Source organism: Ictidomys tridecemlineatus, chromosome 10, assembly GCF_052094955.1.
Source record: "Ictidomys tridecemlineatus isolate mIctTri1 chromosome 10, mIctTri1.hap1, whole genome shotgun sequence".
NCBI classification, from domain to species: domain Eukaryota; kingdom Metazoa; phylum Chordata; class Mammalia; order Rodentia; family Sciuridae; genus Ictidomys; species Ictidomys tridecemlineatus.
In genome coordinates this window covers 42505613-42528604 of record NC_135486.1, presented here as the reverse complement: position 1 = coordinate 42528604, position 22992 = coordinate 42505613, and the positions used below count along the sequence as shown (strand labels likewise).

At 38.0% G+C, this 22992-nt stretch overlaps 2 protein-coding genes across 10 annotated transcripts in view; one reads left to right on the top strand and one right to left on the bottom strand.

The window, feature by feature from the left end:
- Window positions 1–20845, top strand: part of Ush2a (usherin) — a 738328-nt gene extending 717483 nt beyond the window's left edge. For 5 of the 7 annotated variants that reach the window (XM_078022814.1, XM_078022813.1, XM_078022816.1 and 2 more), the window contains 4 exons: window positions 109–192; window positions 3493–3737; window positions 6353–6574; window positions 17031–20447. In XM_078022814.1, the coding sequence (XP_077878940.1) occupies window positions 109–192; window positions 3493–3737; window positions 6353–6574; window positions 17031–17120 (641 nt within the window). In that variant the 3' untranslated portion in view covers window positions 17121–20447. Of the gene's footprint in view, window positions 1–108; window positions 193–3492; window positions 3738–6352; window positions 6575–17030; window positions 20448–20718 lie in introns of those variants that run through there. The other 2 variants (XM_078022812.1, XM_078022817.1) reach the window with 2 other exon arrangements.
- Window positions 20784–22992, bottom strand: part of Kctd3 (potassium channel tetramerization domain containing 3) — a 50609-nt gene continuing 48400 nt past the window's right edge. For all 3 annotated transcript variants that reach the window (XM_021732993.3, XM_005334966.5, XM_078022825.1), the window contains exon 18: window positions 20784–22541. In XM_021732993.3, the coding sequence (XP_021588668.1) occupies window positions 21980–22541 (562 nt within the window). In that variant the 3' untranslated portion in view covers window positions 20784–21979. The remainder of the gene's footprint in view (window positions 22542–22992) is intronic.

The following is a 22992-nucleotide window of genomic DNA, read 5'->3' as shown; positions in this document are numbered from 1 at the left end:
GTTTCAGAATTTTTTTTTGTGGTCTGACACCCTGCTGCTTTAAAAGAAAGCCCCCTATTTGTAGGTGTTAAATATCTGAGTCATTTACTAGTTCTTCCTTTTGTCTAGCCTTCTTTTTCCAGGTCATCTGTACTACGGATGTGGGAAGTGTTAAGACACCATTGGTCCAATATGATACCTCTACTGGATTTGGTAAACATTTAATTCAAGTTGTGTATAATGTACTTTCCTCAAGCATGTGTACATTTGTATGTGTTTATGCTTAGATTTATTGCATGGATTTTATGGAAGGAATTGAGGTGTTATACATTTTTTTTAAGTCCTCATGGAACTTCCATTAGGTAAGGAGCGAAGATAGACTTTTAGCATGTCAAGTCACTGAACTGTAAATGTGGAAAAGACCCGAGAGATCTGACTAAACTTGTCCCCTGACCACAAATCTTGTCTAAAGAGTTTTATGACTTTGTGTACAAAAAAAAAAGTATTGCATAGAGAAAGTCTGAGGAAAGAAAGATGGGAGGAGAAATTTGATCCAGTTGGTGTTGATCCTAAAGGTTATATTCTGGATTCAGTGCCTAAAATGGCGAATTGGAGAAATTTCCATCCATATCTTTTTTAAAAAGATTCTGACTTCCTATTAATATACCAAGTAATTTAGCTGAAGAGAAGAAATTGTAATTTTTAAGGAGCAAATTTTAAATTTAGTTCTACTCACAACCCTTGAATCTAACCTATGTAGTACTTCGCAACTTCAAAAGGCAAGTTAGAGAAATGGAAAAATCATTTCCATTAGAGCAGGGTTGGGACTGATACCTTATTTTAAATTAATGCTCTATCAAATTTGTCCGCGCACGTACACTCTTTTGTCCCCAAATAAACATGTCTCCAAATTCTGAAACACAGGTGACCATACTTATTCTTATGAAAAACAATTTCAATCTGTAAAATATCATTCTATATTTCCAACTTTACACATCTGGGTGCCACATAAAATTTCTTACAACTAATAGGAGTCCTCCCATACTCTTTATCTCATTTAATTTAATAGAGACTGTGAGAGACAAAAGACCTCATTTGGAGTTCTTTTAGCAACTCTAGTCTTTTCCCAAGTGGATGATAGAGGTCAGGAATCTATCCAGAAATGGTCTGCAAGCTTCTTGCTAAGATGTCAAGTCCAATATGACTTTTTCTATTGACTCGTGGCCCAGGACTTTTTCTCTAGCCAGAGTTCTCCATGTCAGTGGACATCAGCATCACCTCAGTGTGCTTGTTTCTTGAAGTTTCCCAGCTCCTAGGAGAAATCCAGAATCTCAGGTTGAGGTGTCTACTTTAAGTTCCTACCCAGTGATTCAGACACAGGGGCCCAGGACCACATGGTGGCCAATACCCCCTCCCACAGCAACCTCTGAGAAGGGATTTACTTGACACTGCTTGTGTGTTGGGGTTTTCTTTGCAGTTGAAGCCCAGGCACTGGAGTCCCATCCCCTGACCACTGAACCTCCCACTTGATGCCCAAGTGCAGCCCCTTAAAGTCAGTGGGTACTTTGAAAAGGGAAAAAAGGGAAGGATAGCGATACCATCCTAACTTTGAGCTCTTTTATAAAAGAGGAGGAACAGCTCATCAGCTCCTGAATACAAATTGAGTTTTCCATTGCTGAGCAGAGCAGTGAACGGTGGCTCTCGTGTCTGGAGGCTGGGCTCTGGGCAGAGCTGAGGGAAGGAACTCTGAGGACTGTGCAGATTCCAAGATGTGGTGCCTAGCTGATACCCATGGTCAGGTTTAATTTTTGTAATAGAACTTCTGAAATGTTCCTGTTTATTGCCTGAAGGCAGCCTCTAAGCAGGAAAGAGGCAGAGACCTCATTTCCTTCTGCTGGTTCTGAGCCTGACTCCCTTTTGAGGTTTCCCTCAGGCATGCCATCCTCCATTCCCCTGCATGCTCCCAAGCAAGGGGCCCACTGAGCCCATCAGATCAGTTTCTGGAATTCCAGCCTGGTGCCACACATAGAGGAAACTCAGCTCTTCTTACAAGTAACCAAGGTTTGTTTGTTTTTAATCTGACAACACTCATTGGTTCCTAATGAGGCCAATTCCCTCTTATTGGGGCTTGATCAGAGCTTTGGCTTTATGTCAGAGATGAGGAAGTCTTGGCCCAGGGAGTGAGAGTAACTTTCTATAGAGCCGATCAGAGGTAGTTTTAGGGTTAGCAAAATTTAAAGTTTAAAAGTTCGAACTTTAGTTGTGGTCACTCACTCTCCATCCCTTAGGTATCTCCACCCCAATTTAAAAAAACTCTACCCTTTAGCCTTCTTCTGAGAATATGGATGTGAGGTACTGGTAAGCCCACAAAGTCCTTGAGGAGCTGAAATCTGGGGAGTCTGATCTAAGGGTGAGGAAACATTTTTAACTCTGTCTGTCCTTCTGCCTAGGGCCCCATGAAGCTCTCAGGCTCACGGCTGCATACCTGCCTGGGCAATTTGTACACAGGCTTCTGAGCTGGCCCTGAGGCAGAAGTTGATCTCTAAGACCCCCCTCCTGCTTAGTTTGCCAAACTACTTTATGCTATTCTGCAGCAATCCCTGGGAGCCTTTCTCCTACACGCCCCAACTTCCAGTTTCCCCCACCCCATTCACAAGACTGGACAATCCCACTACTGCCCACCCTTCATCCCTGGAAAGCCTCTAGCCTAGGACCTGGCACAGGGTAAATGTTCATTACCTGTGATCTAATTTTATTAGCCTCCTGTGCAGAGAATCATGTCACAACGCCTTTGAACACATGAACAGAAATCAGGGATAAGCAGTTCCACTGCTTAAAGGAATTCTTTCATAGGAAGCTTTTTTCAGTGCACATAAGTGATGGTGTGCAGAGCTTTTGCTATTTACCAAAGAAGCCAGGGATCAAGAACTGTAAAGATGACCTGTGATTAAGCACAGATGGTTAACATCACAATGGAAAATGGGATCTCATGTCTCAAATTCCAGTTTGGCTGAAACTTCTCAGGAATGGGGCTGCTAAATGAAGTGAGGGGGAGTTGGACATTCACAGCATGGACAATGTATGTGTCTCTGCTGCAGTAACCCTGGGAAGAACTCATTGCTCAAGAAAAGAGTGACACTCCCAATGATATATAGCCATGAGAGAGACCACCCTCAAGGTTATTTTGGTAAAAAGTGCTACATGACAACTCTCTTTCCAGAGACTTGCCAAGGTGGCGACTTCCATCCTAAATGGCCAGGCCAGGAGTATCAGTTTCATCTCTGGGGGGCTGTAAGGTGCTAGTTACTACCCAGTAACACCCTGAGCCCTCACTGCAGGCTGCACACAAGCACAAACAATGAACATGCTCCAACAGGCACATTGCTTTCAACTCCTTTCAAATTTATTATCAAGTAACAGGGCCAGAGATCACAAAATTACCTTCTAATAATATTTTTCCCTTTTCTTTCTGTTTTTTGTTTGTTTGTTTGTTTGTTTGTTTGTTTTTTGCAGGCCTGGTGCTAACAACTCCTGGAGAAAAGAAAGGATCAGGGAGCAAAAGCGCAGAGTTCTACAGCGAGCTGTGGTTCATTGTGCTAATGGCGATGCTGGGCTTGATCTTGTTAGCCATCTTTCTGTCCCTGATACTACAAAGAAAAATCCACAGGGAACCGTATATTAGAGAAAGGCCTCCCTTGGTACCTCTTCAGAAGAGGATGTCTCCATTGAGCGTCTGCCCACCAGGGGACACCCATATGGTATGTGTGGGAAGGCTTGGCCCTTTCCAGGTCTCTAGGCAACTTGCTTTTATTTTCCCCTTGGGGAAATATTTCCACAGCTACAGTTTCAAAGAACAAGATTACAGTTATGTTTCATTCAGTGCGGGAACCAAGAGAGACTTACCCTAGAACAGCTTCCTCACCTTTGGCTATACATTAGAATCACCTGGAAGCTTTAAGAGCAATACCATTGGCTGGGAGTGTAGCTCATTGGTGGAGCATATTGTTTGGCACATGTGAGGCTTTCGGTTCAAACTCCAGCACCCAAACAAACAAAAGCAAAATAAGCATTATTTTGTGTGATGATTCTTCATTGGTCTTGGGTGGGGCCTAAGGATTGGTATTACTTTTTTTTTTAATTTTTACTCCCAAAGTGATTTTATTATGTAACCAGGAAAAAGTAGTTCTGCTTTATAGCCGGAAGTCAGGATGGAGCCCAGAGGCTGTCATGTGACTGTGTAATTTGGGAGGACTGGAAATAAAAATGGGAGAGAGGGAAGATGTACTAGAGGTGCTCAGTCTGTCACCAGGCCAAGTCACCTGAGGCCACGGAGAACAGATGGCTCTTCATAGTTCCAGACCATCTACTCCCAGATAGGTCAGGGGTAGGGTGAGAGCCCCACCCATGGGACAAGAGGAAAAAACAACAACAAAAAAAGGTCTGTTCCTGTATACCCTTTAGCATTAGGGAAAAGCACAGTGGCACCCAACTGTAAATTTTTGCTAAATGTCTAGACTCAGGAGAAGAGTGGAGGGACTGGCTAGCTACCTGGGGCTCTAGGCCCAGAGAAAGGGCTCATCTTCCACAGTGAGGCTGTTCACCACAGCCCTGGAGGGTAAGCAGAAGTGAAATTTGGGGTGTCTCAAGGCACCAGGCAGCATTTCCTGCAACCCCTTCAATCATAATTTAATCATTAGCAGTTGAAAAACTGTACGTGCATGTCTAGTTTTTAAAGACAGTTTTAAACCAAACTGCTCTCACAAAGTCGGAGACATGAGCCAGAGTACAATATGCATTGGTAGAAGGAATACTCACTGGGACCAGAATCTCCTCGCCTCCTCAGAATTGGCGGTGGATGGATCCAAATAGGAACAAGCTGGATTCACCCACACAGTTTCCCAGAGTGATCTTCTTTGCACTTGTGCAGGTGAAGGGCATCTGCACCACACATAGTCCCTCCTCTCCTCTGACACACTCTGCTTTCAGTGCCGCTGTCACCTTTTCCCATGCATCCTTGCCCTCTGATCAGGTAAGATACCCTTTGCACATCAGAAACAAACTGGCAAAAGGACTTTTCTTCACTCTGAATAAAGATATAGATAGGAGTGCCAGTTGGAGAACTTTTTGTGTTTTATTAATAATTTTCAAGGTCACAGTATATAGTATGGCTAAGTTCATGTGCTGGTTTTACTTGCAATTTAATTACTGGCTTGAAGATCCTTTCTCTGCAATACTAAAAAAATAATGCCAATGGCGTTCACCTTGGACCTACATGCAATTAATTTCCACCCACTATATGGTCTTAATTGCAAAACCTGAATATATATATATGCATATATATATATATATATATATATATGTGTGTGTGTGTGTGTGTGTGTGTGTGTGTGTGCGTGTGTGTGTATGAATATATATATTCATATACACACAAATATGTATGAGAATGATTATATATATATGTATTCATACACACAAATAGTATGAGAATGATTATGCTGTACTTGGAAAAACAATTTATTTAAAAGAGTTTTAAACAAGGACTGGTGCATCATTTTTTTCAGTTTGACTCTGTGGCTGATATATCTGATGTGTCCAGCAGTGTCACTCTAAAAAGTTACACCATGCACTTTGAGGTACCTTTGTGTGTTGCATGAATGCATGATCTTTTGCATGGTGTGTTTGTTGACTGCCCCAATATAAAGCAGGAAAATTCCATAGATTGGACAGTTAATTTGGAACCTCTGGACCTTAAGAGCAGCTAGACTTTACCTTATGGTACCTTCTAGGTCCTATCCTAAACATGGAACAACTTTGTCTTGCTGATGTTAGTGTTACCATCTGACATGATTTATTTTGGAGGGTGGAACCCTATAACAAGGGGAACTACAGAGCATGAGAAAAGAGGGACGGAGAAGTCGATTTTGTTACATAAATCCAGGACTTACTTCTAAAGTGAAATACAAACTGTGTTCACCCAGTAGGCAATCAGGGTAGAATATTATTCACCTGTTCTGCTCTGGGAAGGGGCACTCTCCAGGCAGCTGCTGGGCCACCATGCATGAAGGGATTACCTTGTTAACCCACCCTCCATGCCCCGCTGTGTGGCAAACCCTTGCCTCACAGAGAACAGCAGGGGCACCAGTAGGTGCTGTAGGTGCCAAGAGCACTGGCCATCTAGCACCAGAGTTGACTTATCCTTTCACATTACTAAGAAACCAAGCCACAGAGTTCCCAGGGCTCACACTTCGAAGTTCCCTAGGACAGTCTGTAGACAGCCGTTCCTTTCAATGACATCCTGTGAGTTGCAATTCTCTGTCCCATTTCAAACACATTTTCTTTACCTGTTAATCACTACCAGTAACTTCCTTTTCAGGGATTAGCTGATACCAAAATTCCCCGATCTGGGACACCTGTGAGTATTCGGAGCAGCCGGAGTGTGTCTGTACTGAGGATCCCAAGTCAAAGCCAAGTCAGCCAAACTTATTCCCAGGGCTCTCTCCACCGCAGTGTTAGCCAGCTCATGGACATGCAGGACAAGAAAGTCTTGGTTGATGAGGCACTGTGGGAAACCATCGTGGGCCACAGCAGTGGACTGGTGAGTTGATTCCCTCGCCAAGTCTTTGCTAAACATCCCAGAGAGACCTTGGTGAAGACAGGGCCCAAAGCTTCCTGTCCTCTAAATGCTGCCCCTCAGCCTTGGGTGCATCCCTCTGAGCACATGCCATTTGTGAGTGAAGGACTTGTTTACTAGTGCAATTGCAACTGTTTGATAAGCTGGGGTAGAGTTGGGTCTTCTTCTTCAGATATACAACAGAGGCTCAAAAATAATTAGATAAAGCCAAGTGCTGTGGCAATTGCCTGTAAGTCCAGCGGCTTGGGAGGCTGAGTCAGGCAGATCATGAGTTCAAAGCCAGCTCAGCAACTTAGTGAGGCCCTAAGCAACTTGGGGTGATCCTGTCTCAAAATAAAACATAAAAAGGGCTGAAGATGTGGCTCAGTGCTTAAGAGCTCCTGGGTTCAATCCCTGGTATCCCCCTACCCCCAGCAAAAAAAAAAAAATAGATAAATACATAAAAAATAGATCCAAAGTAACAGGCTTGTAGGTGCAGGCTGAGGTGAGTGCAGATCAGTGGAATTCAATAGTAGAGAAATGGAAACCTTGTAAAATACAGAGGCCTAGGCCTGTAGCATAGCAAGAGAAACAAATAGCCCAGCACCTGCCCTCCTGGGGCTGTCTCCCCTCCACAGGGATAGAGGGGATAGAGGGAGTCCCAGCAGGCTCTATCAGCCCAGTTCCTGGAGATCCTAGCTCTTGGAAAGTTTTGTGGCCCTTGCAGATTTAAGACTAAATAGATAAAGGGCCTGAAATCTGACTAGTAGTCTGGCTGTGGAAAAGAAATTCATGTCATCTCCCTGTGAACCTCCAGGCTAGTGTTCCATAGCCAGGAGCTATCTTGAGTCTAAATTGTCCCAAATTTAGACTGGCTTTTGGAGTCAGAAACTTCTGCATATTCCCATCTCTGTGACCCACACACACTTCACTGTACTGATTCAGTGGGTGGCTGCCTCATAGATTTGGTTCAGGGGAGTGACTGACACAAATGTACTGAGAGTGCTACACACAGGGTGGGGGGCGGTGGGGGGGGGTGTTGTGATACAGACAAGAATTGAGAGTGCCCTCCTTAAGAACTGGGTGATCAGGGAGCCTGGCCTCTGTGACCAGTTACATGGCCAGTCGCTTGTGGTTCAGCATGGGTGCTAGAATCCTCTCCCAGTCACACACAGAGCTCCTGTTGCTAACAAGGTAAAGAAAGAACTCTGTCCACTGCTGTCCCACCCAGAGGCATGCTGGGGAATTTCTAAGCAATGTGACTTCAGCCCTAGCTGTGGCCCCACACTGAGGCTCTTGGGGCCTAAGAAGGTCTGCAGAGAAACTTTGCACAGTACCAGTTGTGCTGTCTCTGGCACTCTCCTGTGAGCACCTTAGCCGAGAGGAATTTTACATGGCCCCAGCTGGACCCGCTCTCCTTGATCTCATAGGATTGAAATAATATGGGGAGAGGGAGAAATACCCTCAAGGCCACCACCCCTCCTCCCAAGGCAAGCATCGCTGGGGGGCTTGAGAATCTGTGCCTGGACAGGCATGCCCACAGCTGCAGCCGAGTTATTGTTGTAAGGAGAGATGAGGCAAGGCACCAAAGATAGCAGTTAACAGTTCTATTGGGCTGCAGCCAGGTTCAGAGGGCACAGCTTTTGCTGTAATTAATCAGTCCCCTGAACCCCAAGTTCAGGTAGTTTCAGAACTTTATATCCAGCATGTAAGGGGAGGGGCTCAGAAGTTCACAGTCTGCCCAAGTTCACATAAAAGCAGCTTTTTCTTTCACTGTTACCGTGGGGCCCAAATGGTAACTTAAAAATGTAGCCCAGCTCAAGGCCAGAGGTCTTGTTTGCACATTTCTACAAACTACTATACTGGATATGTTTGTGAAAAGCTAGTAAGGGGGTGTCCAGAACCTGGAGTGCTGGTATCTTCCCGGCAAGTGGCCAAGTAAAACAGGGCAACACGAAAATAGGAAGTCTATCTACATTGGACTCTTTTGCTGACAGTCCCAAAATCAGCCATGGTGAAGATTTCTGGAGAAGCCCAGTTAAGACTTTTCTGTGGAGAAAGGAGGTGCCACTTCATTATAATAACACAAGTTTGATGGTCCCTGAACCTGTGCAAGACCCCTGCACTGGCTGCCCCCTGCACATTGTCTGATAGTGCATTGCTAAAAAGACTGGGTGTGAGGGCCTCCAACGGGATGCTGTCATTCCCACCCCCACCTCTTGGGTGATGCACCTGAACCTGCATCAGTGTCTAATCAGAGGCCAAGTGCTCCAGGCTCCTCACCATTACCAGAGCAGCCAACACCAGTGACACTTTAAGAGCCAATATCAATAGTGCCTGCGGAAACCCCTATCCCCCACAGGAGCTACCACTTCCCTTGTAGGAATAACCACACAGAATACATCCCACACAGTTGAATATCTACGCCACACCTACCTGCTCTGCCAGGGTCACCACTCTCAAATAACCCACAAGAAGAGTGCGTCTCTCCAACTTCAGTATAGGACACGCTGGGCACATTTACTAATCACAGCCAAAGAAGCTACAGGGAAATTACATTCAGTACCTAGCTGAAAATAAACTCAGTGTGTAACAAGCTGATACTCCAAGATACATCCTAGGAGGAAACTACTTATTAAGAAATGTGGTGAAGATATCATTTCACTACATGTGCAAATTTTAACACAGGAACATAAAATATGAAAAAAAGCAATATGACACCTACTAAAGTTCATAATTTTCTAGTAATAGATTCCAAAGATAGATATCAAAGTAGATGAAATTCTTAAATTAAGAATTCAAAAGAACAACTTTTAAAAACTTCACTCAGATCCCCCAAAATACAGATAAACTAAATGAAATTAGGAAGACAATGCAGGTTATGAAATTTTTAGTAGAGATTCTGAAAAAGAATCAATCAGAAATGAAGAGCTCTACAAGTCAAATAGAAAATTCAGTTAAAAGCCTTAATGGACTAGATCAAGCAGAACAAAGAATATTGGAGCTTGGAAGAAAGGAGACAGATATTTTGCAATACATATATGAACAGAAAAATATATACGTGTGTATGTATGTGTGTATACATGGAAAATATGTATATATTTTTCAAAAGAATGAAGACAGCATACAAGATCTTTGGACACCAGTAAGAGATCAAACATCTGATTCATCAGTATACCCAAAAGGAAGAAATAAAGATTATGGGCATAGAAAACCTATTCAATTAAACAGTAGCAGAATATTTACTTGCTACTGGGAAAGAGGTGCATATCCAGGTACAGAATGCTTACAAAACTCCAAATTGACATGATCAGAAAAGATTCTTACCATGATATGTTAAACTGTCAAAAGTACAGGACAGAGAAATAATTTTTAAATCTGTAAGAGAGAAGTGGCAACTCACATTTAAGGAAAATCTCATTAGATTCTCAGCAGAAAACCTATAGCTCAGAGGCCATGAATGATGTATTTCAAGTCATGAAAGAAAAGAAGTGCCAACCAATGTTGTTATACCTAGCAGGGCAATCTTTCAGAATTAAAAAAGAAATAAAATCCTTCTTTTTTTTATTGGTTGTTCAAAACATTACAAAGCTCATGATATATCATCTTTCATACATTTGACTCAATTGGGTTATGAACTCCCATTTTTACCCCAAATACAAATTGCAGAATCACATCGGTTACACACTCACGTTTTTACATAATGGCATATTAGTGACTGTTGTATTCTGCTACCTTTCCTATCCCCTACTATCCCCCCTCCTCTCCCCTCCCATCTTCCCTCTCTACCTCATCTGCGGTTGTTCAATTCTCTCCCTTGTTCCCCCCACTTTCCCCTCACAACCTCTTATATGTAATTTTGTGTAACATTGAGGGTCTTCTACCATTTCTATATGTTTTTCCTTCTCTCTCCCCCCACTCGTCTCTGCTTAATGTTAATCTTTTCCTCATGCTCTTCCTCCCTGTTCTGTTCTTAGTTGCTCTCTTTATATCAAAGAAGACATTTGGCATTTGTTTTTTAAGGATTGGCCAGCTTCGCTTAGCATAATCTGTTCTAATGCCATCCATTTCCCTGCAAATTCTATGATTTTGTCATTTTAGTGCTGCGTAATACTCCATTGTGTATAGTTGCCACATTTATCCATTCATCTATTGAAGGGCATCTAGGTTGGTTCCACAGTCTAGCTATTGTGAATTGTGCCGCTATGATCATTGATGTGGCAGTATCCCTATAGTACGCTCTTTTAAGATCCTCAGGGAATAGTCCGAGAAGGGCGATAGCTGGGTCAAATGGTGGATCCATTCCCAGCTTTCCCAGGAATCTCCATACTGCTTTCCAAATTGGCCTCACCAATTTGCAGTCCCACCAGCAGTGTACAAGTGTACCCTTTTCCCCACATCCTCGCCAACACTTATTGTTGTTTGACTTCATAATGGCTGCCAATCTTACTGGAGTGAGATGGTATCTTAGGGTGGTTTTGATTTGCATTTCTCTGACTGCTAGAGAGGGTGAGCATTTTTTCATGTACTTGTTGATTGATTGTATGTCCTCCTCTGTGAAGTGTCTGTTCAGGTCCAATTCTTGGCCCATTTGTTGATTGGGTTATTTGTTATCTTATTAATTTTTTGAGTTCTTTGTATATTCTGGATATTAGGGCTCTATCTGAAGTGTGAGGGGTAAAAATTTGTTCCCATGATGTAGGCTGCCTATTTACCTCTCTTATTGTTTCTTTTGCTGAGAAAAAACTTTTTAGTTTGAGTAAGTCCCATTTGTTGATTCTAGATGTTAACTCTTGTGCTATGGGTGTCCTATTGAGGAATTTGGAGCCCGACCCCACAGCATGTAGGTCATAGCCAACTTTCTCTTCTATCAGATGCCGTGTCTCTGATTTGATATCAAGCTCCTTGATCCATTTTGAGTTAACTTTTGTGCAAGGCGAGAGAAAGGGATTCAGTTTCATTTTGTTGCATATGGATTTCCAGTTTTCCCAGCACCATTTGTTGAAGATGCTATCCTTCCTCCATTGCATGCTTTTAGCCCCTTTATCAAATATAAGAAAGTTGTACTTTTGTGGATTGGTTTCTGTGTCCTCTATTCTGTACCATTGGTCCACCTCCCTGTTTTGGTACCAGTACCATGCTGTTTTTGTTACTATTGCTTTGTAGTACAGTTTGAACTCTGGTATTGCTATACTACAGGTTTAATGCGATGCCAATCAAAATCCCAATGGCATTTCTTGTAGAAATAGATAAAGCAATCATGAAATTCATATGGAAAAACAAAAGACCCAGAAAAGAAATAAAATCCTTCTGAGATAAGCAAAATGAAGGGAATTCAAACCACAAAACCAGCCCTTCAAAAGATGCTTAAAGAGTCCTATATCCAGAAGCAGAAGATACCATCATGATAGCATGTGAAATGACACATACCTCCAGACGAGTAGATATACAAATGAGAAACAGAAAAGAATAAAAAATTATTAATATAATAAACCATTAAACCACAAAGATGAAAAGAGGAAGACTCAAAGGATATTCAAAACCAGAAGAAAATCAACAAAAAGACACCCAATTTTATAACAGTTGAGTATTTCATTACCCTACTTTCACCAATGAGTGCCTATGTTAGAAAATTTTTTAAAAAAGATTTAACCTAATGTTGCATTTCAAAGTCTTAGAAAAGCAAGAATAAACCACACCTAAGATTAGAAGAAAAGACATAATAATTATCAGAGCAGAAAAAAATGAACTAGAGTCTAAGAGAATACAAAAGATCAGTGAAATGAAGAGCTGGTTCTTTAGACAAACCTTTAGTCATATTAACCAAAACCAACCAACCAAACCAAAACAATAACAAAAAAAGACCCAAATAAATAAAATTATAGGTGAAAAAAAGAAAAAATTACAATTGATAATACAAAAATTCAAAAGATTATTTTTAAAAATTATATGCTAAGAAATTAGAAAACCTAGAAAAAAAATGAACAAATTTCTGGACACATAAGACTTACCAAAATTTAACCATAATACAAAATAGCCTGAATAAGGCGAAAACAAGTAATAATACAAACTTAGCAATAAAAAGTCTCCCAGCAAATAAAAGTCCAGAATCAGATGGCTTCACCTCTTAATTTTACCAAAATTTTGAAGAACTAAGACATGATAAGGACATACACACAAAAGAAATTTGTTGACTAGTATCCCTGATCGAGATATAAAAATTCTCAACAAAATACTTGCAAATTGAATTCAAAAGCATATCAGAAAGATCATACAACATGATCAAGTTGATTTAATTCCAGGAATAAAAGATGGGTCAAAATACACAAATGAGTAAATATAATAATCACATAAACAGAATGAAGTAAAAAAGTTACATGATCTAAACAGATGTAGAAAAAGCATTTGATAAAACCCAATGTCCCTCCATGATAAAAGCTCTAAATAAATTAAGTAGAGATGGATCATTTCTGAACATAATAAAGGCTATACGTGACAAACCCATAGCCAACATCATGCTGAATGGGGAAAAATGGAAATTACTTTCTCAAAAGATCAGGATCAAAATAAGGATATCCACTCTTACCAGTTTTACTCAATAGAGTACTACAAATTATAGCCAAAACAATTAAAACAAAAGAAAAAATAATAGGCATACAAATAGAAAAGGAAAAAGTCAAATTATCTCTGTTCATAGATTATATGCTTCTACACATTGAAAAACCTTAAAGACTCCATTAAAAGACTATTAGAACTATTAGAAAACAACGAGGGGGGACTATTAGGAACTGATAAGCAAGTTCAGTAAAGGAGCAGTATACAAAGTCAACATACAAAAATCAGTAGCTTCTATATATCAATAATGAATTTGCAGAGAAAGAAATACCATTCATAATAGCTCCCACCCCACAACATAGTTAACGAAGAAAGTGAAAGACCTTTACGATGAATATTACAAAACACTGAAGAAAGAAATTAAAGAAGGTACTAAATGTTCAAAAAGATCTCCTGTGTTCATGGATTAGAAAATTGTTAAAATGACATACTACCCAAAGATATCTACAGATACACTGCAATTTCTATCAAAATATCCAAGACATCCTTCACACAACTAGAAAAAAAATCCTAAAGTTCACATGGAAGCACAAATGACTGAATAGCCAAAGCAATCTTGAGGAAAAAGAGTAAAGCTGGAGGCATCATAATTCGTGATTTCAATATATACTACAGAGTCTTAGGAACAAAAACAGCAGGATATTGGCATGAAAACAGACACCTACACCAACGGAACAGAAGTGACAACCTGAAGCCAATCCATGTGTTTATGGCCAATTGATTCTCAACAAAGTTGCCAAAAACACACAATGAAGCAAGGACAGACTCTTTAACAAATGGTAGATGACCCCATGCAGAAGACTGAAGCTTAACTGTCACTCACCCTGTACAAATATCAACTCAAAATCAATCAAAGATCTAAATGTAAGACCTGAACTGAAATTACTAGATGAAAATTAGGGGAAACATTTCATGATACTGGTGTAGGCGATAATTTTGTGGATAGGACTCGAAATACAGAGGAACAAAAGCAAAATTCAACAGATAGGATTGATTATATCAAACTAAAAAGCTTTTGCATATCAAAAGAAACAATCAGTAGATCAATGAGACCTATAGAGAATGGGAGAAAGTATTTTTCAGCCAATCATCTGACAGAGATTTGATATCCAGAATATGCAAAGAACTCAAAAAGCTTAACAACAATAACAAAAAGTAATCCAATCTAAAATGGGCAAATAATTTGAACAAATGCTTCTCAAAAGAAGAAATATAAATGGCCAATAACTAAATGAAAAAAGGCTCAATATCATTAATAATCAGAGAAATGGAAATCAAAACTACAATTTCACCCCATTAGAATGGCTATTATCAAAGAAACAAAACATAAAAAAATGCTGGAAAGGATGTGGGGAAAAAAGGAACTTATATACTGTACATTAGTATAACCACTAATAAATAGTATATATTCTATAGTCTAGCCACTACGTACAGCAATATGAAGGTTCCTCGATAAACTAAAAATAGAACTACCTATAAGATCTGTGTAATCCACTCCTGGGCATAGATCTATAAAGCATGAAGTCAGTGTACAAAAGAAATACTTGTATACCACATTTGTTGTAGCTAAGAAAGGGAATCAGCCCTGGTGCAAAATGTGGTGTGTATATACACAATGACGTATTATTTAGCCATAAAGAAGAATGAAATCCTAGCTGGGCATGGTAATACACATCTGTAATCCCAGCTACCCAGGAGACTGACACAGGAGGATCACAAATTCAAGGTCAGCATAGACAATTTAGAAAGATTCTGTCTCAAAATAAATAAAGGCTGGGAATGTAGCTCAGTAATAGAGCATTTGCCTAGCATGTGTAAGGCCTTAGGTTCAATCCTCAGTACTGAAGGAGGGGGAAGGAAATACTGTTATTTGTAGGAAAATGAAGGCAACTAGATGACATCCTATTAAAAGAAATAAGTCAAACACAGAAAGACAAGTTCTCTGTCATGTGGAAACTTAAAAAAAAAGAGAGAGAGAGAGAGAGACTGGAAGTAAAAGAGGATTACGAGGGACTGGGGAGGGTCCTGAAGGAAAGAGGGAGAGGGCAGAAGAAGGGTGGATGGACATGATCAATGCATAATATACATGTGTGCAGAAATATCAGTGAATTCTCTTAATTTCTATAATTATCGCTAATAATTCTAAGAAAAAACAAAAATTATACATGTGAATAAACAAAGACTCAAACAGACTACACTTGACTAATTTGGGCAGAAGAGGACTCCGGATACTGGAATTGGTCTAAAACAAGACATAAAGTTCAAGTACCTGTTTTACTTAAAAAAAAAAAATCATTTTTTTCTAATGGTTTACTATTGGAAGAATCTTTAAACAGATTTAAAAGCCTCAGAAAAATCATGTTAAATAAGGGAGTTACTATTTATAAGCTTCACCTTTCATAAATTCAGTGCAGTGGTATAAATAGACTCTTTGAAAGGTAACTTCATCATTAGCTATTTGTTACGAACCCCCTAGTGGCTGAGATGAGTAAAATCCTAGAACTTTCACCAATTGTCAAAGGTGCCCAGGTGTTTGCTGGAGCATCATCAGTCCTTTGGTCTAGATGAATATAAACAGCCAGCTAAGGATTTAACTTCTGTTCACTCCTTTGAGGTAGAATTTTTCATCTCCATTTCTTTCAACCATCTGCTTCTGATTTTGGACTCTTCATCTTTCCCAATTTTTTACTTTTCCTTCATTGAAGAGTAGAGGACTTTTATGAACCTTTCTTGATTTGTGGAAAATAATAAAGAAAACTGGCTCGACATTCCCTATCACCATCAGAAAGTATATGTCAGTCCTTCATGCTTGTTTAGAACAATTTATCTATCTACCAACACACATATATAACAGAATCATGAACTTGAATGCTGAAAACAACATAAACTATTCAATAATTCTATTGCAGATATAAAGTTTTTAAATGATAGGGATAGTTATATTAAGTTGAAACAAACAGTTTCTAAAGGATTATTTTTAGCATGTAAAAATGGCAATTTTAATAGCTTAGGTGAATTATTTTAGTTAATCTTCATAAGCTACAGGAGGTGTTAGTATCATCTTTATCTTTATAAAAGGAACTGAAGTTTAGAGAGATTAGGGACTGACCCAAAGATACACAACTAATAAGTAAATTTTTTTGTAGGGTTGGGATCTTGAAAACATCACCTTAATATAGATCTTCCTTTTGTGATTATTGCACTACATTGCCATTTTTGCTTGGTTTTTATAGTACTGGTAATAGGCAGTGTGCAAAGGGATTTAATGTAGACTTTTGAACTTGCCCAGTATTTGACAAGTTTTCTGTTCATTATAAAATTATATAAACATTACTAACCCTATTCCATAAATACAAAATATGATGAGAGTAGGAAGCAATAAAGCATTATAGCTTGAATTCTGGCTCTTCTGCTTACTGTTTGAATTTAATCTTTTGTTTAAAATTATATACACAGGCTGAGTATATAGTTTAGTTGTTAGAGTGCTTGCCTCAAGTGCACAAGGCCCTGGGTTCAATCCCCAGCACTACAAAAAAGAAAAAAAAATTATACACACACAAGTGCATAAATATCCCCTATTTACAAATGAGAGAATGAGCTTACAAAGGTTAAGACGCATTTTGGATTAGTCTGAATTTCATGTCTCTACATGATGTGGTCTTTTCAGGAGGGTAAATTTAAAGAAAGGACTGTCTTAAAGCACATCTTAGTGCCAAGAATAGGATATTAAATTCTGAGTACTTTTTATATTGATAGACTTATCAATTGACAGCAGATACTACTGAGAACAAAAATTGTAATCAATGATAATTGGCTTACTTTTCAGTATGTGGACGAAGAGGACCTGATGAATGCCATCAAGGGCTTCAGCTCAGTGACTAAGGAACACACCACATTCACTGACACCCAGTTATGAAGAATGAAAACCTGCACAACAAGGTCTGGGCCTAGGATTGCAGAGGCCCTGTGTGCCTTTACTGCTGGTTTATTACAAATGAACATAAAAACATAACTTAAGTGCTGAGAAGCCACTATTTGTTATTTGGGAGGTTTTTTTGAAATTGTTCTCTAATAGTTAAGAAATGATACTTTCCTGGGGTCTCAAAGTAGGAAAAGTGTATCTATGAAAATATTTCTTTTGATGACTTATTTTGTGTAAGATAAAGCATGTAATTTTCAGTAAGCTCTGGCAGTGGTGCATTGGCTAAATGAATAACTGGTGGCAATTTTCATATGGCCCAGAGCTGTTACAAATGAATTATGGAAGTTGCTTGTTTAAAAAGATTCTGTTGAGAGGATGTTGCTGCTGTTCCTCCAATCAGCTAATTCCGTTAGGACTGATATAATCTTGTAAAGAAATGATATCCCAATTTCAGACCATGCTGAATCTCACAAGGAAACTTTGTACTGTTGATACTAAGGATTCTAGTTAACAGCAGCATATAACTTACTCTCAAACGTCTGCTCTGGCATTTACAAATCAGGAGAATCAAAGTAAACAATTTATATATTCCATTTGAACCACTGTTTTTATTTAACATATTTTACATAGTTTTGAAACTCCAAAGAACTGATTTGTGGAATTCTGTCAATTCACTGAATGCCACAGGACTCTAACATCCTCAACTTTTAGCTCATTTCAAATAGAAACTACTGTTCTACCTTAGTTTGACCTATATAAAAAGTTAAAAAGTGAAACTTTATATTTGCTACTCACAATTTTGAAACTGTTAAACATATTTATGTGATTTCAAAACTATGTGTTTGTATAAATGTATATCAGATACTCTCTGAACTATATATCTTCCTTCCAGAGAACTTTCAGTCTAGAGTCAGTAAGAACAGATAACATGCAATAGTACTAATTTCTATGGTTAAAATTTTTTGAAACCTGCTCAATTTGGACTGGTGAAAAAGTCCTTATAAGCAAGTCATTGGTGAAAGTACTATAATCAAGGAAAAACAATTTTTGTCATCAAAATAATATTGAAGGTATTTAAATTTGTTCTGCCTGAAAAACAATGTAAGAAAACCTCTTTTTCTTGGTTTTAATGCTTCCAGGAAATTATTTTCAATCTGTTATACAATAGTCTGACAATACTTTGTAAATCTATGTCCAGAGGCAGTTTGATTTTTGCAAAGTTGAGCTGGCAAAAACTTCTGCAGGGATAATCTTACTTGTTCTAAAAACTATGAATTACCCCTCTGGTCCAAGAGTCAAAGACTGTGAACTTTTGTGGGTACTGAGACTATGCAAAATTGTGGGAGAGCAGCTCCTGAGAATGACAAACTCCTAGACATAGCTTGCCAACTGTGTCAAAGCACACATCAGTATTAAACAGAAGTTCTCTGCCCCTTTGTTATATCTTCTATACACAAATCTGAAATGATTGTGCATAGTTGGCAGTAGAATTATATATTTTTTTTTCCTCGCCAAAAGTTTTATACATAGTTTTGGCTAGTTTACGGATTTTTATTTCCATTTGCTGATTCTGGGTCCATATGTTGTTTAAAGCTAACACAAATGACCCTTCACCAAGGCTGAATGTTGACCACATAGAAGCTACCTGTCACAAATCTGTATTCTTAGTCTACAGTTCTTCAAATGGGATTTTCAAGTCACAGATGAACTCATAAGAGTTCATTCTTGTTTTTGAAATTTAATAGATACATTCATCACTGTATAATTTTAAAGGCATAGTTCTAAAGTTGAAGAGAACACAAAACAAAACAGGAAGATTTATCTTAAATCATTCTTCACTTAATCATCTAATCACACTTTGTTATTACCCAAATTCAGTTAACTGAATTATTTACATTTGACCACCTAGGTCAGGATAAACAGTGGTTGTACAGCTTCCACCCAGAGTACTACCCTCAGCAATATTCATAACTTAAATTTATTTCAGAGATTTTACATTTAATTGTTATTGAATGCCAAGCCTGTTATACAAAGTTATGCAGACCTGAACCCTCCGAGATTCTGATTAAATTGGTCTGGGATGGGGTTAAGGTATCTGCACTTTTTAAAACTTCCTAATGTTTAGAACCAATGAAGTAACCTGGAAGAAATCATGAAGAGAAATAAGTGGGCTTGATGTTCCCTGGCCTACTGCCTTAAGCTTTCAATAATCAATTCTCCATGAATTGCTATTCTAAATCAAATTCATGTCTTATCACTTGTACAGGCCACATTCTCAGCTTAATTTAAAAACTACCATGTTTTGTTATTCCTAATACTGTTTGATATGAGTTCATAGTTACGTTTTTGTAAGCTCTACGAAGAACTATGTTTACAGATGATCTATTGTAATTTCCATTAAATGGAGAACCTAAACACGAATCTGTTATAGTACCTTATACTGATGTAAAACTCATGCTGGCATCCATATAAAAACAATTCATCTGGAAAAACCTGTAAAAATAAATAGTACAAGCGAAACAATTCTGTAATAAGGAACTCAATTATGTAATATGAATAGTAGTTGATTTCCAAAGCACAAACATCATGTAAATTAATCTCAATATGGTTTGCTTAATAAATATTTAAATGTGAACCAAGTTTTATTTAATAAACTTACGAAAAAGCAATCTAAAAATCCTGAGTTACACATAAGAAATGATGATAAAAAGATGTACTCATTTAAGGAAATAGGATGCTATTGGTATAGTCTCAGCTGAGGTACATTGGAATAAACTATGGTACTGTTTTCAAAATGTGAATCCCAACCACCAGATATTCACATTCAAAAAACTGGAGGAAGGCTTGGGCAACCTTAAGTGTCTATCCTCAGGTAATTATGATAAAAAAGCCTGGATGAGAAAAACAGGAACAAAACCACTGGCTTTTCAAACAGGAAGATATAGATTCAAAGGTGGTTCAATAGCTGAGTTATTTATCTTTTGTGAGTCTCAGTGACCTGTGAAATGAGAATACTTATCAACTGGTATAATTCACTACTTGGAAGTAAGTACAAAATTAATTGAAAAACTTTTAATCATGAGAATTCTAATTCTGTTCTCACTATTCATCAATCATACAAAATACAGATGCATTTTAATTTTTATTCTAGTTACAACAACCTTAATGATATTGGTATAATGAAAAATTTAGGCAAGTGGGAATACTTTGCTTAAGGTTACAAGGTGCCAGAGTAGACTCAATTCTCTGCTCTCTAATCCTAAGGTTCAATCTCCTGTAAGTATATGAGAAAAAATAAAATGGACCTATAATAAAATGCAATTCATGGTACAGTCAGCTACCTTTTATAATATTTTGCTATATAATAGCCCTCATTATTTTTTTAAGTTTTCTTTTAGTGGTAAATATTCCAATTTTTCCGCCTTAATTTCCTTAGTTGTCCATCCAACTTCCACACAAATGTGATTATAATGAAAAGGGCATAAGATGAATCCTTAGTGACTTTGAAATTATGCTTTGCCTAACCTTTTTCCTTACTGGTAATATAACTTAGTTTTTCTATATATTCTCCTTCTCCATTTTCTTTTTATAGGAAGAAGCCAAAAAAGAAAAAAGAAAAATGTAGGTTCACTTCAAACAGAATAACAACTAAAATCATTGTGTCTAAATTTCTTTATTTGATTCAATTGATAAATAAATACAAGAGAATTTTTGTGAAACCACTGGTAATATAGTAAACTTTAAAGAATTTATTTCAATTTTACTCATTATATTTCTTGGAATGGGAATATATACATTCTTCAGCAATAAATGCTTAATGGTTTAAATTTGCACTTACCCCATTTGCAGAAACTAGAAAATCATTCCAATTAAATGAAAAAACAAAATTTTTTTCTCTAACAATTGAAAATATATCCAAAATAACACTTTTACAATAGCCAAAACTTTGAGCCAAAAACCCAAATCTACAATCTCATAACTTTAACAAAATGGCCTACATTTAAGTTATTTTGATTATTAATACTTTTAAAAAAAATAAAAGGAAAGGTGGCTCTTAAAACAAGGCAGATTAGCAACTGAGTTTTCCCTTCTGGGCCCTCAAAGCTTTGCCTCTGATTATTATTCTTATTTCATCTTTTCTGAAATAGACAATTGCTCCAACTTGAAAGAAAGTTCACATGGACTTTTTGCACCATTTTCAGGAACAGCTCTTTCTACATGGTGATGCATGCTAAGACTTAAGAACTTCCAACAATGAGAATCAGAAAATGACCCACGATTAAAAAAAAAAAAATCCTAAAAGTCTTACTACACAGTGGAATCTGGTATTCAAAATAATAGTGTTTTTTAATTACATGATATTTTTTCACAAACGTAGCACCTCATCAAATATCTGGTAAACACACTGAAATCACAATAAGGGTTGGGAGACCAATTTTCAAAAAGAATTGTTATTCACTTAGGATAACATTGCAAGACAAGTCTCAGGCACAATAAAGATTAGGAATGCAGTCTGTTGGTTCCCATGCTCCAGGGAATATTCCTCTGTATGGACACCATCCTATTAAGATGTGGTACTATGATAACAAAACCAACAAAGAGTAGCTAAACATTAAAATGGATACTGCTTTGCAAATAATCTGTTAAATGTGTTTGTAAAACTAAAAAACTTTCCAAAACATTAAGAGATATGATTATTTTATCTCCTTATTCCAGGTAATTCTGTTAAAAAGATAATAAATGACACCCAATTTATCTTATAAAGCCTCATTGTAAAAACTAATGTACTGAAATCCAGGAAAATTTAATTTTCATCTTAATTTAACAAAACTACCATTCATTTTAGTGAGTTTTCACAAACTGTACTCTTGACCTGAAGAATCACTTTTTTTATGCCTCGGAGATGGGGTGGTCTTTGTAGGGGAAGGGGATGCAGTACCAGGCGAGTCGGTTCCTCCATCAGAAGTACTTGGTGATGATGCCAGATGGGGAACTTTCTTTCTTCCAAGGAATCCTCCCCCTTCAAATCCTCCTTTCTTCCTTAACTCCACTTTATTTTCATTTTCATCTTCTGATGACCTCTTCTTGGATTCAGAAAAAACTTCAGCTGTTTTATGTACTTCTAATCCACTATCCAATTCTTTCAAACTTCTGATTTCTGCTCCAGGAGACTTTCTCTCAGATATATTACATTCCCCTATTGCCCCCTTCACTTCAGCTTGTATTGGACCCAAATTACCATTTTCAGGAACAGCTCTTTCTACATTTTTGTTCAAATTAATAGTCTGGAAGTCTCTATAACTATGAAAGCTCTCAGTCCTTCTTGCCCTTGCTAACAAAGGACTTTCTCTGTAAGGTCTCATGGAACCATAAGTAGCTGCTTCATGAATGGTTTCATGGTGCTGAAGCTGAAGGCTGAAAAAGGTTTTAAAAATTATAGTTCAGATTTCACCTGCAATTTCTCAGGAGCATATCTCATTAATTAAACTACCAGTAAAAACATATATATAGTATATTATATCCACATTTCTCCCTATAAACCTGTATTTTTCAATAGGGTGTGGTGGGGCATGCCTGTAATCCCAGCAACTGAAGAGGCTGAGGCAGGGGGATCACAAGTTCAAGGCTAGCCTGGGCAACTTAGATCCCATCTCAAAATAAAATAAAAAAGGGCTGGAGATGTAGCCCAGTGGTAAAGTGTCCCTGGGTTCAATCCTCGGTACCACATGAAAAATTTTTTTATCAAGCAGTCATATATAAATGTAAAATTACCAGCACAAATAATACCATAGATATATAGTTAAGCTAGACTTTTAAATAGCTGGAGAAAAAATAAAAACTTCAAAACCACCAAGGAATCAATATA